At 40.9% G+C, this 18,563-nt stretch overlaps 1 protein-coding gene across 2 annotated transcripts in view; it reads right to left on the reverse strand.

Moving 5' to 3' along the window:
- man2a1 (mannosidase, alpha, class 2A, member 1) overlaps positions 1–16,714 on the reverse strand; it is a 36,860-nt gene extending 20,146 nt beyond the window's left edge. Inside the window, exons 1-11 of one of the 2 annotated variants that reach the window (XM_034191962.1) lie at positions 16,557–16,714; positions 16,335–16,411; positions 14,772–14,908; positions 14,220–14,462; positions 13,956–14,100; positions 13,081–13,168; positions 10,404–10,487; positions 6,369–6,496; positions 6,103–6,276; positions 4,593–4,779; positions 3,938–4,115 (exon numbers count right to left, since the gene is read on the reverse strand). In XM_034191962.1, coding sequence (XP_034047853.1) covers positions 3,938–4,115; positions 4,593–4,779; positions 6,103–6,276; positions 6,369–6,496; positions 10,404–10,487; positions 13,081–13,168; positions 13,956–14,100; positions 14,220–14,462; positions 14,772–14,906 — 1,362 coding nt within the window. In that variant the 5' untranslated portion in view covers positions 14,907–14,908; positions 16,335–16,411; positions 16,557–16,714. Of the gene's footprint in view, positions 1–3,937; positions 4,116–4,592; positions 4,780–6,102; positions 6,277–6,368; positions 6,497–10,403; positions 10,488–13,080; positions 13,169–13,955; positions 14,101–14,219; positions 14,463–14,771; positions 14,909–16,334; positions 16,536–16,556 lie in introns of those variants that run through there. The other variant, XR_004565958.1, reaches the window with a different exon arrangement.
- Between the last annotated feature and the right edge of the window lie 1,849 nt (positions 16,715–18,563).

The raw sequence follows: 18,563 nt of genomic DNA on the forward strand, positions 1-18,563 counted from the left end.
CTGAGAAATTTAGTCCTTTAGCGAGCACATCCTTTTCTGTCTGTGTAAGAACCCTGTTGGAGAGATTCTTTACCCAATTTTCCCTGTTGTCACTAATTTGTCTGGGTGTATCTTTAAAAATACTCCCACTGAAAGTACGCCTTTTCTGCACTAAAAGGTTGTGAAACTTCCTGATTTGCCGCTCCTTACTTTTTAAATGCTCAGCCATTTGACTTTTAACTATGAACTTTGTGATCTTATTATGGGCCTCTTCCTCCACTAAAGTTTCTAACATTTTGTGCAGACTATCAAGATTATTTTGGAGGTCTAATATTTTAAAATGAAGCCTTCTAATTCTAAGACCCAAAATCCTCCTAAGATAACTGTGCTGGATCTTTTCTGCTGTGTGACCTGCTTCTAGTGCCTTTTGCTTCATGCATTTGGGAATAACATTGTTTTGTTTGCATCTGAACAAAGTGCAGAAGTCACAGAGAACAAAGAGACCAGATAGACAGGAGACGGAGACAAGAAGAAGAGGAGTGTCTCGGGGAAAAACTACAGAGGATCTTCAGACAGCACAAAATCCCAGTTTACTTTAAACCGGTTAACACCTTGAGACAGAAATTAGTTCACCCTAAGGCCAGGATCATCTCCACCTTAAATACACTAACCACACATTTGAGGACAAGGAAGTTAAAATATTAGCCAGAGAGAAGAAATGGTTTGAGAGAGGGGTCAAGGAGGCATTCTTTGTGAAACGTTTGAAACCCAGCCTTAACCGGGGAGGGGGTCTGAGACACGCTTTATCCCCTGTTTACAATGGGGTACTCAGGTCAAAGCAGTTTCAGTCTTTTGTTCATGGTAATGAGTCATTCACGTCATCAGCAGAGTCGTCAAGGGAGCCATCAGGAGAGGGACAGCTGCCCTGTCATTAGGAGGGTGCTAACTAGAGCACAATAGGTGCTAATTAGAGCTATTGTTTAGTCACTGGCCTATAGCAGTCTGCCTCTCAGTAGGAGGGGTCTGGTTAGGTTTAAAACTCCAGCTTTTGTGACTTCTTGATTATTCTTCTCTACAAAAGTCAAGACAGAAGTCAGACCACCAGAGCAAGAATTTTAGCTGAGGAAGCTTCTGCGATTTGAAGCGAAACGTCCTCGCGTCAAGCAACCCAGTCCAGTCGAAGATTCAAGCTTCTCTACTATGGAAACCACCTGGACAACTGAGAGCCTACACAGAAACATTGCGACCAACTGTGGGCATGAGGCCCTGGCACTGGTACGTAAGCTGGAAAAGACTGCTAAAAAGATAGCTAACTTTAGAAACTACTTAAAATTTAACCTGAGATGCAAACAAAACAATGTTATTCCCAAATGCATGAAGCAAAAGGCACTAGAAGCAGGTCACAAAGCAGAAAAGATCCAGCACAGTTACCTTAGGAGGATTTTGGGTCTTAGAATTAGAAGGCTTCATTTTAAAATATTAGACCTCCAAAATAATCTTGACAGTCTGCACAAAATGTTAGAAACTTTAGTGGAGGAAGAGGCCCATAATAAGATCACAAAGTTCATAGTTAAAATTCAAATGGCTGAGCATTTAAAAAGTAAGGAGCGGCAAATCAGGAAGTTTCACAACCTTTTAGTGCAGAAAAGGCGTACTTTCAGTGGGAGTATTTTTAAAGATACACCCAGACAAATTAGTGACAACAGGGAAAATTGGGTAAAGAATCTCTCCAACAGGGTTCTTACACAGACAGAAAAGGATGTGCTCGCTAAAGGACTAAATTTCTCAGTGACCCCTAAACATATACCGACAGTAGATTACATCACTGCAGTAGAGTCAGCCATTAAACATAAGTCTGTCAGAGTCAGAAGCTGGGGACCTCCGAATAAGAGTCACAGCAGTGCTGAACAGTGCTAAGCCTCCTCCGTCCAACATCACAGGAGAAGAACAGAAAGCTTTGTCAGCACTGCAAAAGGACCAAAGCATCCTTATCCTGCCAGCGGATAAAGGCAGATGCACGGTGGTCCTGAACACATCGGACTACGAGGTCAAGATCAACAACCTGCTCAGTGACTCCAATACATCAAGGGTCAAGGAGGCATTCTTTGTGAAATGTTTGAAACCCAGCCTTAACCGGGGAGGGGGTCTGAGACACGCTTTATCCCCTGTTTACAATGGGGTACTCAGGTCAAAGCAGTTTCAGTCTTTTGTTCATGGTAATGAGTCATTCACGTCATCAGCAGAGTCGTCAAGGGAGCCATCAGGAGAGGGACAGCTGCCCTGTCATTAGGAGGGTGCTAACTAGAGCACAATAGGTGCTAATTAGAGCTATTGTTTAGTCACTGGCCTATAGCAGTCTGCCTCTCAGTAGGAGGGGTCTGGTTAGGTTTAAAACTCCAGCTTTTGTGACTTCTTGATTATTCTTCTCTACAAAAGTCAAGACAGAAGTCAGACCACCAGAGCAAGAATTTTAGCTGAGGAAGCTTCTGCGATTTGAAGCGAAACGTCCTCGCGTCAAGCAACCCAGTCCAGTCGAAGATTCAAGCTTCTCTACTATGGAAACCACCTGGACAACTGAGAGCCTACACAGAACATTGCGACCAACTGTGGGCATGAGGCCCTGGCACTGGTACGTAAGCTGGAAAAGACTGCTAAAAAGATAGCTAACTTTAGAAACTACTTAAAATTTAACCTGAGATGCAAACAAAACAATGTTATTCCCAAATGCATGAAGCAAAAGGCACTAGAAGCAGGTCACAAAGCAGAAAAGATCCAGCACAGTTACCTTAGGAGGATTTTGGGTCTTAGAATTAGAAGGCTTCATTTTAAAATATTAGACCTCCAAAATAATCTTGACAGTCTGCACAAAATGTTAGAAACTTTAGTGGAGGAAGAGGCCCATAATAAGATCACAAAGTTCATAGTTAAAATTCAAATGGCTGAGCATTTAAAAAGTAAGGAGCGGCAAATCAGGAAGTTTCACAACCTTTTAGTGCAGAAAAGGCGTACTTTCAGTGGGAGTATTTTTAAAGATACACCCAGACAAATTAGTGACAACAGGGAAAATTGGGTAAAGAATCTCTCCAACAGGGTTCTTACACAGACAGAAAAGGATGTGCTCGCTAAAGGACTAAATTTCTCAGTGACCCCTAAACATATACCGACAGTAGATTACATCACTGCAGTAGAGTCAGCCATTAAACATAAGTCTGTCAGAGTCAGAAGCTGGGGACCTCCGAATAAGAGTCACAGCAGTGCTGAACAGTGCTAAGCCTCCTCCGTCCAACATCACAGGAGAAGAACAGAAAGCTTTGTCAGCACTGCAAAAGGACCAAAGCATCCTTATCCTGCCAGCGGATAAAGGCAGATGCACGGTGGTCCTGAACACATCGGACTACGAGGTCAAGATCAACAACCTGCTCAGTGACTCCAATACATCAAGGGTCAAGGAGGCATTCTTTGTGAAATGTTTGAAACCCAGCCTTAACCGGGGAGGGGGTCTGAGACACGCTTTATCCCCTGTTTACAATGGGGTACTCAGGTCAAAGCAGTTTCAGTCTTTTGTTCATGGTAATGAGTCATTCACCTCATCAGCAGAGTCGTCAAGGGAGCCATCAGGAGAGGGACAGCTGCCCTGTCATTAGGAGGGTGCTAACTAGAGCACAATAGGTGCTAATTAGAGCTACTGTTTAGTCACTGGCCTACAGCAGTCAAGACAGAAGTCAGACCACCAGAGCAAGAATTTTAGCTGAGGAAGCTTCTGCGATTTGAAGCAAAACGTACTCGCGTCAAGCAACCCAGTCCAGTCGAAGATTCAAGCTTCTCTACTATGGAAACCACCTGGACAACTGAGAGCCTACACAGAAACATTGTCACAGCTGGCACATTTGTACAGGTCACCTGAATGAAAATGAAACCTGCTGTCAGTCTAGCTTTAGGCTTCGCCCCCTGTGTTAACCTTGATGTGGAGCTCCGGGTGCTGGTCATAGTAGTCAAATAGTTTCTGGTAATTGATGAACTGAGCGTCCCACTCAGCCAACTCAGCAAATCGAAAATCATCTCCGAGAGGAACAAGTAGCACAGAAGAACGGAAAAGGCGGGACTTCTGTCTGTACTGGTCCAGTAGCAGGCTCGCTCTGAAAGGATGGGAAAAATAAAGATCCCTTTTTTTAATGAAGTGCACACAGACAATACTTATAAATTTAAAATACATGAAAGAACTTCAGGTTTTTTGAGTTTAAACAAAACTGTGAATTAAGCATTGAGTCTTCAGGATAAAATGAAAGCACCAAGCAAACAGTTACCCAAAAACACATTCCTTTTAAATTCACAATGAAATAAAAACATTCCTAAATATAAAGGCTTCAAGAAAATACAAATTTAATTTCAAGAAACTTCAGGAATTAAAAAGTTTAACTTCCTCCTTTTGGGTCTCAACATGTATAAAACATTTTCATGAATTATTACAGATTAAATATAACATTTCTGTTAATCTGATCAGAAACACACCAATGGGCCATTCGAAAGTCAGCGCCCCCTACAGGCCACTGACACATGCTCTTGATTAATTATTATGATTATCATGGGTTGCACAGGTTGAGCACCCTCATTACCTCTCCTTGATGTTCTGCTCTGTGATTGGCTGAGGCGACACCCGCCATGGACAGAAGACCCGTCCACCTGGCAGCCGGTGGAAGTCAAACTGGCAGCAGACGGCGGGGTTTGGTCCGCATGTGTGCGGAACATCATAGCTGTAGAATGGCAGCATGTGACATGTGATGTCACTATGAGAGGAGGAGTCTACAGGGAAAGCAAACAGAAAAGAAATGAAGTTAAACCACACAAATATAAAGAGAAACAGAACATTGATTTTGAAGCTGCCCACCCCCCCCCCCCCCCCCCCCCCCCCCCCCCCCCCCCCCCCCACACACACAGGTCACTTCATTAGTTACACCTGTTCAACTGCTCAACAACCAATGAGGAGGCAAAAAACAGCACAGAAACACATGGCGAACAGTTTAAACCAAGTGTCAAAATGAAGAAAGATGATTAACGTTAATCTGAACAGGATTTTCACCCACAACCATCTACAGAGAATGATGAAAACAAACAAACAAAACCCACAACAACACAAAAACACAAAAACAAAACACTGCTTAAGCACTTTTACGAATCCATTCCACATCATTATATGATGTAAATATTTTCACACAACCAACAGGACGGAAAACAGACCACAGGCCCTGTGTGATGTCATCGCATTAATGTGGACCAAGAGTTGGATCAGAAGTTTAGTAGGTCTGAAAACAAATGTGGCCAAATTAAAAAAATCTGAATTCTTGATAATTTTAAAAGAAATCTCTACAATGACAACTAAGTTATCACTTTAATAGTCAGAGAACAAAAAGTCACTGAATTTATTATTGATCAGAGTAAAGAAGTCAAGAAAAGAAAAGTACGGGACAGTACACTGATGGTCAAAACCTGACTAAATGTGAAGGAGACGAGTCAGGCAAGCCACCAAAACAGCAAAGACAACTCTGAAGGAAGTACAACCCTCGGCAGCTCTGTCATTTCTTGTTGCTGTTATCTGACACCCAATTGTGTATTTTTTTTATGTAGAAAATTAAATTAAATAAATAAAAAGATTTTAAAAATTAAATTTGGATACCCAGTCGGGTATAATCTGGGGTAAAAGCGCAGTTATAGAACATTGTGAGCAACTGGGAAAGTCTTAAACATGTTAAAATTTGTGATGAGACACATAGGGAGCCACAAAAATGTGAATAATCGGATGTAATCCATGTAGATAGGGGTTAATATGTGTCTGTTACTTTAATTTTACAGAAAGCTTTGGTTTTTATTTCATTAGTGCATCTTGAAATGAATCATTTCAGCTTCAGTGTGACTTTGTCTGCTCTGTTATTTTGATGTCAGCCTATAGTTTAAGCTAAAAGTAAAATACAATGCAGATTGTTTTTTGTTTTGAAGTGAGCAGTGAGCGAGTTCTTTGGAGCAAGGGAAAACTGAGTGGAGAATGGGTGGCTGTTTCTGCTTTAAAAATTTGACAACCTAAGTGGGGTTTTTTGTATGTGTGTTTTTTCTTTTTAAACCAATACCCACCCCAATTCTGTCGCCATAGAAACTCAAGCGTCTGCTGCTGAGCAAAGTGCTTCTTGACAGCGTAATGCACCCGGTGAATAACCATGGCATTAAGCCCCGCCCCCTTCAGTAGGTAGGTCATGGAGGGGGAGTGACCAAAGGGATCCACAGCCCAGCCGTTGCTTGGCTTCAGACCTGCATTCATTAAAAAAATGTTTATAAGACATTAGTAAATTAACATAATTTAACAGCTGTTAAAACACAAGTGGAGAAGCTGGTATCTGAACCTAGGTGGCGCTGCATCCATTGGTGTCCCTCCATCAGTTGGTCGAGCAGAGCGAAATAATGCGAGTTAGCTTCATCAGCCATCACCCAACCTCCCGTCACCAGCTCCAGCTGACCGGCCCGCAGCAGCCTGATCAATCACACAAGAGGGGAAGAAAAAAATTAACAGAAAAACAAACAGCTAAAAGAACAGGAAAACCAAACTCCAACCCTAAACATGAACAAACTGTCAAAACAATGGAAAAACTGAATGTAAAGAAAATATATATATTTTTAAAACAAGACAAAAAAAAATTAATGAAAAGAAAATAATGTGCAGTTTCTCAGTATCTATTTCAGGTAGTATCATATAAATTAATAATTAATGGAGGATCGTCTGTAGCAGTTTGACAACATCGTTAATCTAAAAATAACATGGGGTGGGGCTATCCCAGCAGCTTTTGGGTAAGAAGCAGGGTTGTAAATCTGATGTGATAAAACCAGACACTAAATGAGTTCACCCAATGAGAAATACTTGCTGTCAGTCAATATTCAAGGTCATGATTGGATGCACCTGTGTAAGTTTGGCAACCTAACCAAACTTGCTGCCTCGTGGCTCTGAAAATTAGGGAATAACCCTGTTTTGTCTGATGATTTGCGGACATTCATTCTGGTTACAGAGTCACAACGTGAGCTTTACCGGTGACACGTTAGCGGTAAAACAATTTCAATTTTCTATTTATTTTCATTTATATAGCGCCAAATTACAACAGAGTAGGCTCAAGGCGCTTCACACAAGTAAGGTGTAACCTTACTAACCCCCAGAACAGCAGTGGTAATGAAAATCTCTCTCTGAAGAAGAAACCTCAAGCAGACCAGACTCAAAGGGATGACCCCTCTGCTTGGGTCATGCTACAGACATAAATTACAGAACAATTCACAAAACAAATATACAGGAAAAGCTGTTGGTGCACAGGACAGGAGGGTCTCCAGCACATTTACCACACCCATCTCTGGATGGAGCTGCACCTTAAACAGAGAGAAAAAACAGAATCAAGCATCAGAAAGACAAGAAATACAGTATAATTTGTCAGCATTAAACAACAAGGAAAAACAGGAAAAACACCAGCCACTAGCCCTAAGCTTCACTAAAAGACCCAGAATTTAGGTAAAGTTGAGGCGGTGGCACGCTCCATTTCCTAATAAGATGAATTAAAAGAGTGAAAAGCGTAGAACTATACTATGCCAGTATACTAGCCATACGAAAGGGAAAATAAGTGTGTCTTAAGTCTGGACTTGAAAGCCTCCACAGAATCTGACTGTTTTACTGACACAGGGAGATCATTCCACAGAACAGGGGCATGATAAGAGAAAGCTCTGTGACCCGCAGACTTCTTATTCACCCTAGGGACATAAAGTAGTCCTGCACCCTGAGAACGCAAAGCCCGGGCCGGTATGTAAGGTTTAATTAGGTCAGCTACGTAAGGAGGTGCCAGTCCGTGAACAATTTTATAGACTAGTAGCAGAACCTTAAAATCTGATCTCCCTAGGACAGGAAGCCAGTGAAGGGATGCCAAAATGGGTGTAATATGGTTGAACTTTCTGCTTCGTGTCAAAAGTGTGGCTGCAGCATTTTGAACCAAATGGAAAGCCCGAATGCTGGACTGTGATAAACCAGAAAATAGAACATTGCAGTAGTCCAATCTAGAAGAGAAGCTTCGCTATATTTTGCAAGTGGAAGAAAGCAGTCCTCGTAATATTCCTAATGTGGAGGCCGAAGGACAACATAGGATAAAAAATTACCCCAATGTTCCTCACTTTGTCCATGTGATGTATGACACATGAGCCTAGCCTAAGAGTTGACTGGTCAAATTGATGCCGATGTCTCACTGGACCAAGAACCATCATTTCAGTCTTATCAGAGTTTAAAAGTAGGAAGTTTCTAGACATCCAGCTTCTCACTGATGCAAGGCAATCTTCTAAGGATTTTATGTAGATGAGATGACCAGCAGTTATCGGCATGTATAACTGAGTATGATCAGCACAGCAGTGAAAGGTAATACCAAAGCGCCACAATATGTGCCCAAGGGGTGCTATATAAAGGGAGAAAAGCAGGGGGCCTAAGACGGACCCCTGTGGAACCCCAAATTTCATGTCACTAAGGTTAGAGGTACTGTTACTGTACAAAACACAGTGAGAATGACTGGTCATGTATGACGTCAACCATGCAAGGGCACTCCCAGTAATCCCAAAATGATTTTCCAACCTATCAAGTAGAATATGATGATCCACGGTATCAAATGCAGCACTGAGATCTAACATCACAAGAACCATAGTGGTGTCTGAATCCATTGCAAGCAGATCATTCACCACTTTAGTGAGAGCCGTCTCTGTGGAATGATATTTTCTAAAATCAGACTGCAGTGGCTCAAAGAGATTATTCTCAGTAAGATAGTCCACGAGCTGCGGTGAAACCACCTTTTCCAGAATTTTAGAGCAAAATAATATTTGATATCGACCGACAGTTTTTCAGTACACTAGGATCAAGATTAGGTTTCTTAAGTAATGGTTTAATCACTGCAGATTTGAAACATTTAGGAACAGATCCAGAGGTTAAAGAAAGATTAATAATTTCCAGCACAGTTGGCCCAAGAGTGGGCCACAGGCCTTTAAACAGTTTTGCTGGTATGGGATCAAATAGACAGGTTGTGCTTTTTGTTCACGTTACGAGTTTCGTCAGCATGCCTAGAGAGATACTATAAAATTCTGTAAATCTAGGTAATACCTCAGTAATGGAGCCCACCTCAATAGTAAGTTGTAGTGGCTGGGTTAAGGCATGCTGTGATATGGTTAACCTAATGTCTTCTATTTTCTTCCCAAAGTAATCCAGGAAATCTTGTGCTGTAAAATGAGAGCGAACTACAGTCCATGACTAAGTGTTGCCACCATGTTGAACAAGAACTTTGAGTTCTGCTTGTTTTTGTTGATCAGAGTAATAGGTCCGCTTTGTAGCCAGTAATGTATGCTTACAGTCTAAGATAGCATCATGCCACGCAAGATGGAATACTTCTAATTTTGAACTACGCTATTTCCGTTCTAGACCTCTAGCCTTATGCTTGAGGTCACACAGGTAATCATTGAACCAAGGTGACTGTTTCGAGGGGGCGTAATTTTAACAAAGGTGGCAATCATGTCGAGTGTAGTTTTGAGCACTGAGTTTAAACTATCCACAAGACTGTCTACTGATTGGGTATTTGCCAAATGTGAAGCTAACACATCAGGCAGTCTAGCTTCGCGTTCAGTTTTAGTTGAGGAGTTGAGTTATTTAGTTATGAGTTGAGCTATAGTGATAAATAAGGTTGTTGTTCCACAAAGCACGGCAGCGAAACTGTAAACTTAATAAACGAGTGATCAGAGAACACTGATGTTAGCGGCATGATGTCAATATTCGTGACAGCAATACCACGTGCTACAACCAAATCCAGGGTATTTCCACTAATGTGCGTCAAGTCCTGAATGCAAAACGGATATTTGCAACCGTAATCCATTAATACTTTAGTATGGTAGCTTAAATTCACCCATTTTGGTATAGTCGTCAGTACACAACTTTCTCTCGCTCTCAGCTAACAGTGCCATGATTGACATCTGCGTAGCAGCATGCGCTGACGTTCAGGGTGCGGAGTAATACATTAAATGTGAAACGGTCGAATATTTTGCAACATTACACCCGATATTATACAGTCTGAAATCTCACACGATTAACCAATCAGATTTGCAGAAAAAATGTAATTGGATTAGAATGTAAAATATCAGGTGGATCCAAATGAACCAATCATCTTACGGCACGCAGCACTGGAGATAGCGCTATTAGAGCAATGCACTGTGTCATTCCTTTTATTTTCCATTTTTAATCATGAGTTCTCATTTAAAGAGGTTTTTAAATTTATCTAAGGATGCATTTTTTCCACAAATAAAAAAATATACCATATAATAACATTTATATAATATCATATGTATATCCTATATAATAACATTTGGCAAGAAAAACCTGACATTACTGTTTGACTGTTGCCCTCTTCTGGTCATCGATGTCATCCCACCATTTGGAAAAATAACTGATTTCTGCCCAAATCATCTTCCTCCTGACAAATCGAACAACAAAAAACAACACAAAAACAGTGTTAATCATTTAGCCAACAAGAATTCTTTAAATGCTCAAGTCGTAGGACCTAAGAAAATGCACACACACACACACACACACACACACACACACACACACACACACACACACACACACACACACACACACACACACACACACACACACACACTTTGTCAATTCAATGAACAATTTTCAAGATCCCGCTAGACAGCGCCTACGCGCAAGCGTGATGACGTCATAACTCTATCCGGTTAGGGAGACGCGGTTTTGTTCAATAACAAGAACTGTCAAGAAACTTTCTCACAGACGTGCGCACAGCCGACGGCTTGTTTTGAAACAAGCCATTTGTGTACTTGTTTCAAAACATTATTTCCTTTAATGTTTTGAAACAAGCTTTCTTGATGGTAGAAAGCAGAACTGCGCACTAAAATTAGTTCCTGTCTAACACTCTGATTGGAGGGTTACTTTGCATTGTGGGTAAAACATCTGACTCTCATTGATCTATTAATTCCCGTAACCAGAATTTTAGTCTGCACGTTGACGGTGTCTGCTTTTATTTCTCGATCATCATAACGTCACATTGATGATGCAAACCATAAAGTTCTTTGAACAGTAATTTCTTCTTTCTGCTGCTCCCATTAGGGGGCGCCACAGTAGATCATTCATCTCCATCTCATCCTGTGCTCTGCACTTTCATGTCTCACCAACCACCTGCATGTGCTCCCTCAGCACATCCATAACCCTCCTCTTTGGCCTCTCTCTTCTCCTCTTGCCTGGTGGCTCAATCCTCAGAATCCTTCTCCCTATGTAGCCTGGGTTCCACATCTGCACATGTCCAAACCATCTCAGTCTCACCTGTCCCACCTGTGCAGTCCCTCTAATATGTTCATTCCTAATCCTGCCCATCCTCATCACTCCCAAAGAAAATCACAATATCTCCAGCTCTGCCTTCTGTCTTTTTTGTTAGGGTCACTGACCGTCTCTAAACTGTAGCATAACTGGTCACACTACTGCCTTGCAGACTTTCTCTTCACTCTTGCAGAGGGTAAGAGGCTTCCCCTCCATTCAGTCTGTCTCACCTCCTCCCTGAATTTCACACACGTCTTCCCCCTTCCGTTTCCACCATGTGATCCTTAGTTAAGCTTACACTCTATTCACCTCTAAAGTCATCCTACAAACCACCATCTTGATGCTGTCTGGCTACATTCTCTCCTGCCACCACCTTATAATCTCCAATTTATTTTAGGTTGTATCTCCAACAAAGGATAGAGTCCACCTGTGCACACCTTCCTTGACTCTTATGTCACCTGGTGATCATCCCTTTTGTTAAAGTAGGTATTCACTACAGCCATTTTCATAGCAATTCCCTTTGGTATCTCCCTTGTTTTCACTCAGGGTCGCCACAGGAGAACAGAGATGGAGCTGCATGTTGATTTGACACAAGCTTTATGCTGGATGCCCTTCCTGATGCAATGTGGAACTGAGAACCTTCCGCACTGGAAATAAGTGTATTTAATTGCATGGCCATCACCCCTGTCATAGCCATTTCCATCCTTTATGCAAAATCTACTATCATCTGTCCTTCCACGTTCCTGTCTTTGATACCATATCTACCCATTACTTCCTCATCACCTCTGTTCCCTTCACCAACATGTCCATTGAAGTCTGCTCCTATCAACACTCTTTCATGCTTGAGTACACTCTCCACCACCTCATCTAATTTGTTCCAGAAGTCTTTTTTCTCCTTCCTCCTCTCACAACCTACCTGTGGAATATATGCACGGATGATATTCATCATCACCCCTTCAATTTCCAACTTCATACTCACCACCCTGTCAGACACTCGCTACACCTCCAAGCTCTCCTCACATACTCTTCCTTTAAAAATTACCCCAACACCATTTCTCCTCCTATTCACACTATGATACAACAACTTGAACCCACTGCCTGTACGTCTGCTCTTACGTCCCTTCAATTTGGTCTCTTGCACACACACAATATGTCTACCTTTCTCCTCTTCATCATATCAGCCAGCTCTGTCCCTTTACCAGTCATACTACCAATATTTACAGCTCTGACTCTCACTTCCATCCTTCTAGTTTTCCTCTTTTCCTGCTGTCTCTGGAGACGTTTTCCTCCTCTTCTACTTTTTTGCCCGGCAGCAGCCCAATTTTCGTTGGCACCCTGCTGGGCAATGGCACTGGTGGTGGTCATTGTTAACCCAGGCCTTGACCAATCTGGTATGGAAATTCAAATTTTACTCTGCATGGTTGTGTTGGCTTTTTTTTAAACACCCAATTTCCTTCTTGACACAACCCTCCTCATTTATCGGGGCTCGGGTCCAGCACTCAGACTGTACTGGCTGCACAAATACAACAGCTATGTAAATTTCAGTTTTTGGTCACTGGAAAACTTTTAAACTATTTTCTGACATTTATTATGTATAGAAAACAGCTTTAAGCATTAACGACTAAATTCAGAGAGTAAATACTCTCTTCAGTTTACACATTATCACTGACAATAGACATAAAAATCACAACAGTGATGATGATAACAATTATGATGATGAGTACCTGCTGTCCTCACTCAGTTTAATCAGCATGTTGTCGAGAATGTGTCGAGTCTGATCCTGATAATACCCATCAAATGTCTTCAACCAGCCTGGAAGATATTAATTTATTTATATTGTATTTCATCTGAACTGCAAGTTTTCAAAACTGTAAATATGACACTTTGATTTGTTCCAACATTTTTGTACACTTGTTTGATTAATGTTTTATTCCAATATATAAAGCTGACTGCATGTGTGCTCACTATGCACAGCCAAAGTAAATAAGCAATCACCACCAAACTTGGTATGGTCAATGGGGCCCTTTGACTGAAAGCGTACGTGCGCAAACACACACACACACACACACACACACACACACACACACACACACACACACACACACACGGTCAGCCTTATATATTAGATCACGACCCACGCACTGGAGCCCTTATTTTCGCAGTTCACGTGGTACTCAGGTCAGGTAGCAAGCATCACAGTTTACTTACTACGTAGGAGCAGCTGGCTAGGGTGCACTTTAATTACAATCCAAATAGGTCAGCGCCCACCACGTGCGAGTTAACACGTGCATTTTTTTCAATTAAAATGTACCTGCTGTATACAACATGCCAGAGTATTGCTGTGATATGACATGCTGTCACCTTTTTAATCATCATTCACTTGAGTCTCATGGATGTTACAAATTGCTGGAAAAATTAATGATGACAATATACACTCAATGCAATGCAACTTACTACACCTCAACTAAAGTCACATGAAATACACAATGACATGGCTAAAATTCTTCTTTATCACCCGTGCATAGAACGGGTAACTCAGCTAGTAATTATAATCATTTTCCTTTCACCTCTGGGGCATTTCTGATATTTTGTTGCTCACCGGGATCGTTGTGTGAGTGAGGAACCAGGAAAACCTCCAAAGGCTGATCATCCCACTCATTGCCTTGGTAACGGATCTCAAATCCTTGTTTCCAGGCGCCACCGTCGGGATTGTCAAAAGCCAAAAGGTTGTATACATCCAGCAGCTACAAACAAACAAAAGCAAAAAGCAAAAACCATGAAAATAAATGCATCATTCTTTTGCCGTTGAAAACACTGACACTTGGTCACACAGCTTTGAAAAGGGACAAAAATAACAGTGTACCTGCACACCATTGGTCCTGTCCTTGATCTCTTTGGCCAAATGGCAACCAGGAACCATGTCACCTGGTCTGGGGCCATAGTCTGAGGTCACATTTGTCCCGCCCTCTGCCTTTGATTCTAAATGTGCTGCTTCCCATGATGCTCTCTGGCGGAGAACAGAGTCACGGAGTCCAGCAACCATGTGATTATTCTCATCAAGGAGATGTTCCAACCTGTTCATCTTATGCAGGAGGTGGGACAAATCCTAAAAACCACAAACTAATTATGTCATTTTAAAATGAAATTTGGTCAGACACTATAAAAAATGACAACACACTTAAAATATGTATATAATCATACTGTGAACAAATGCAGTGAATTTAAATCAGAAGTATTTTCTATCTTTTAAAATGTAAAGACAAAAATTTGGATACAAGAACTATATTTTAACAGTTAAAAGTAATTTTAAAGAAAGACAAATCTGAGAAGTTCCAGACCTAACACTTTTTAAATAAACAGGCAATACTTGTGACAGTGTGACTCATGATTTTTACGTGGAAAACAGGAAACTCACCACATCCAGCTGTCCATCAGGGGGCGACCTCCTGCGCTCCGACCACTGCATGAGCTCAAGCATACGGAACAGTGACATCATCGCTACGCAGAAGACTCCGCCCACCAGAACGGACAGTGCCCGGCTGGTCCTCATCACTGCAAAACAGACAAAACAAAAAATAAATAAACAATGACAATTTCGACATGTATTGGAGGCTTTTATTTTGAAAGCAGCAGCACCAGAAAAATTCTGATGGTCTGAAGATCAACATCTAAACTACACAGACTGTGAAATGTGGAAGTGTGTTAACAGTTTCAATATGAATGCAGAGACAGTTTGCTCAGGGAAAAGCAGCTCCTAGTACAGCAGATAACTAAAACATTTCTTCAGATGGTGATACACCAAATCTGGCACAAATACACCTCAGACATTACTCTTTTGAAAAAAACGACTGGCCACTTGAATTTTCAGTCGGCAGTCAGGTAGGGGTCAATTGAAGAATTACACAGGGGTCAAAACTTAAAAATGCTCCAATCAAATTGAAAACTACACGACATTATTTGTCTTAGACATTACTCTTGAAAAAACCGACTGGCCACTGGAATTTTCAGTCGGCAGTCAAGTAGGGGTCAATTGAAGAATTACACAGGGGTCAAAATTTAAAAACGCTCCAATCAAATTGGAAACTACACCAAATTATTTGTCTGATCATAAATATTCCAAAAAGGTATAGTTTGGACCATCTGTGACTGAATGTTATGGAGTTACGTGGTAAAAACAGCAAGAATGGTGACAAAGATCAATTTCAGTTTGTACAGGGGTCAAAAGTTAAAGTTGCTCCAATTTTGGTATGCAAAAAGTTTTGACTGTGTTGAATGCTTGTTCTCCAAAGTAAAGGTCAAACAAGGTCAACGTCTATTGGATTCTATGCCATGTGACATATGTTACCTTGTAACATGATAACTAAGCATGGTCCAAACTATTCCTTTTTAAAACCCTGTTAACTCAACTAATAATTAGGCCCTAAAGGCTTGGACCTTCCTTCTCCTTCAAAGATGTCAGCATCACCAAACACCTCCAACCTTTGATTTCATAACTCCAGAAGATCTTCCCCATTGTCTCTTGAGGTCACAGGTCGAGGACCCAGACACATGAACAGATACATAATTCCATTTATAAATGTGAAAATTTGAACATAAAAACACAGATCAGGTATTGTCCAAAATACAGCACACTATGAACTCTGGCAAACTGTGCAGTATGTATTTTTCAAACATAACAATAAAGTGTTCTTTAAGTTGTGAATTTGCTCAGGCTGCAAGAAGAGACTAAGCAATTTTTTCCTGTGATATATATTTTATTTTCCGACACTGCGCTTTCAACAAGTTACTTTTTTCTGAACAGCTGTTTGTGATTTTGAAACGCTCACTGGCGCAATCCAAGACACAAACAAACGGGTAGTAAGTAGGAAATATTTTACTAATGTTTTCCTGAAGGATCAATCTCAGAGAGTTAATTTACACCAAACGACCGCGCAGAGAAAATTAACATATACATATTTTAATAAGTTTAAATTCTGACCTGCAGAACTTCCTACTTCCGCCTGCTCGCGCACTCCAGGCCTCGCGCCCCTTCGTGCCCCGTGTCTGTGCTGTTACCTTGGAAACCACACGAGAAATTATTATTATTTTAAAACAAATATGATGAAAATTAAACTTTTGTGGAATTGGTAGAACGACTTGGTCTGCAGCTGGTTTTTCTTTTGTTGGATTGTTGCATAATACAATCTAATAGCGCCCCCACCTGGACTGACGGAATAAACGGACTTGACGTGTTTTGACAGCAAAAAACAAAAACTTGAAAAAACAAACATAAAATCTATTACCAGTGATTAACGCAATAAAGTTTTTACAAAAGATGCTTATTTCCAATTTTAAAAAAGGTCACAGACATCCAAGGATAAATAAATAATCATAACTAGAGGTACAGTATAAGTCCCTTCAGGTCCTCCCTTGTTTCACTCAAGATTTGCACAGGGGAAAGATAGTTCCGACCAGCCGCCATGATGAAAATGACTCGTTTGCTTCCGGAAATACCCGAATGGTTCCGAAGACACTTGATCGCTCCGACCTGCCGCCATGATGAAAATTACTCGTTTACTTCCGGAAATACCCGAATGGTTCCGAAGACACTTGATGCACGGCTATAGTAAAACACGTAGTTTGATACGGGAAAGTGCATGATTTCCAAACTCAAGGAAATTGCAAAAGGTGTATCAACTGTAAAAAAAAGTACCTGGCTAACAATTTTAAGTATCTTTTACAATTTTGACTTTACATTTTAAGTACCACCAAAATATCTTGAAGGTTTGAAACGGTGCCACATTACAAATAACATATTCGGTATATTTTAACTTCACAAAAATTATTTTTAGCAAAATGTCAAATTTATGCAAAGAAAATTACCGTAAACCGGGATTACTTTGCCTTGGCTGGCCCTAGGGGGCAACTTTGGCCACTCCAAAAAAGAACCTATTGACCTAGGTCAGTGCACTTTCTTTATAAATGATACAATGCATCATTTACAACCCCTGGCAATAATTATGGAATCACCGGCCTCGGAGGATGTTCATTCAGTTGTTTAATTTTGTAGAAAAAAAGCAGATCACAGACATGACACAAAACTAAAGTCATTTCAAATGGCAACTTTCTGGCTTTAAGAAACATTATAAGAAATCAGGAAAAAAAATTGTGGCAGTCAGTAACAGTTACCTTTTTAGACCAAGCAGAGGGGAAAAAAATATGGACTCATTCAATTCTGAGGAATAAATTATGGAATCACCCTGTAAATTTTCAGCCCCCAAACTAACACCTGCATCAAATCAGATCTGCTCGTTAGTCTGCATCTAAAAAGGAGTGATCACACCTTGGAGAGCTGTTGCACCAAGTGGCCTGACATGAATCATGGCTCCAACATGAGAGATGTCAACTGAAACAAAGGAGAGGATTATCAAACTCTTAAAAGAGGGTAAATCATCACGCAATGTTGCAAAAGATGTTGGTTGTTCACAGTCAGCTGTGTCTAAACTCTGGACCAAATACAAACAACATGGGAAGGTTGTTAAAGGCAAACATACTGGTAGACCAAGGAAGACATCAAAGCGTCAAGACAGAAAACTTAAAGCAATATGTCTCAAAAATCGAAAATGCACAACAAAACAAATGAGGAATGAATGGGAGGAAACTGGAGTCAACGTCTGTGACCGAATTGTAAGAAACCGCCTAAAGGAAATGGGATTTACATACAGAAAAGCTAAACGAAAGCCATCATTAACACCTAAACAGAAAAAAACAAGGTTACAATGGGCTAAGGAAAAGCAGTTGTGGACTGTGGATGACTGGATGAAAGTCATATTCAGTGATGAATCTCGAATCTACATTGGGCAAGGTGATGATGCTGGAACTTTTGTTTGGTGCCGTTCCAATGAGATTAAATAAAGATGACTGTCTGAACAGAACATGTAAATTTCCACAGTCATTGATGATATGGGGCTGCATGTCAGGTAAAGGCACTGGGGAGATGGCTGTCATTACATCATCAATAAATGCACAAGTTTATGTTGATATTTTGGACACTTTTCTTATCCCATCAATTGAAAGGATGTTTGGGGATGATGAAATCATTTTTCAAGATGATAATGCATCTTACCATAGAGCAAAAACTGTGAAAACATTCCTTGCAAAAAGACACATGGGGTCAATGTCATGGCCTGCAAATAGTCCGGATCTTAATCCAATTGAAAATCTTTGG

This window comes from Thalassophryne amazonica, chromosome 17 (assembly GCF_902500255.1).
Source record: "Thalassophryne amazonica chromosome 17, fThaAma1.1, whole genome shotgun sequence".
Taxonomy (NCBI): domain Eukaryota; kingdom Metazoa; phylum Chordata; class Actinopteri; order Batrachoidiformes; family Batrachoididae; genus Thalassophryne; species Thalassophryne amazonica.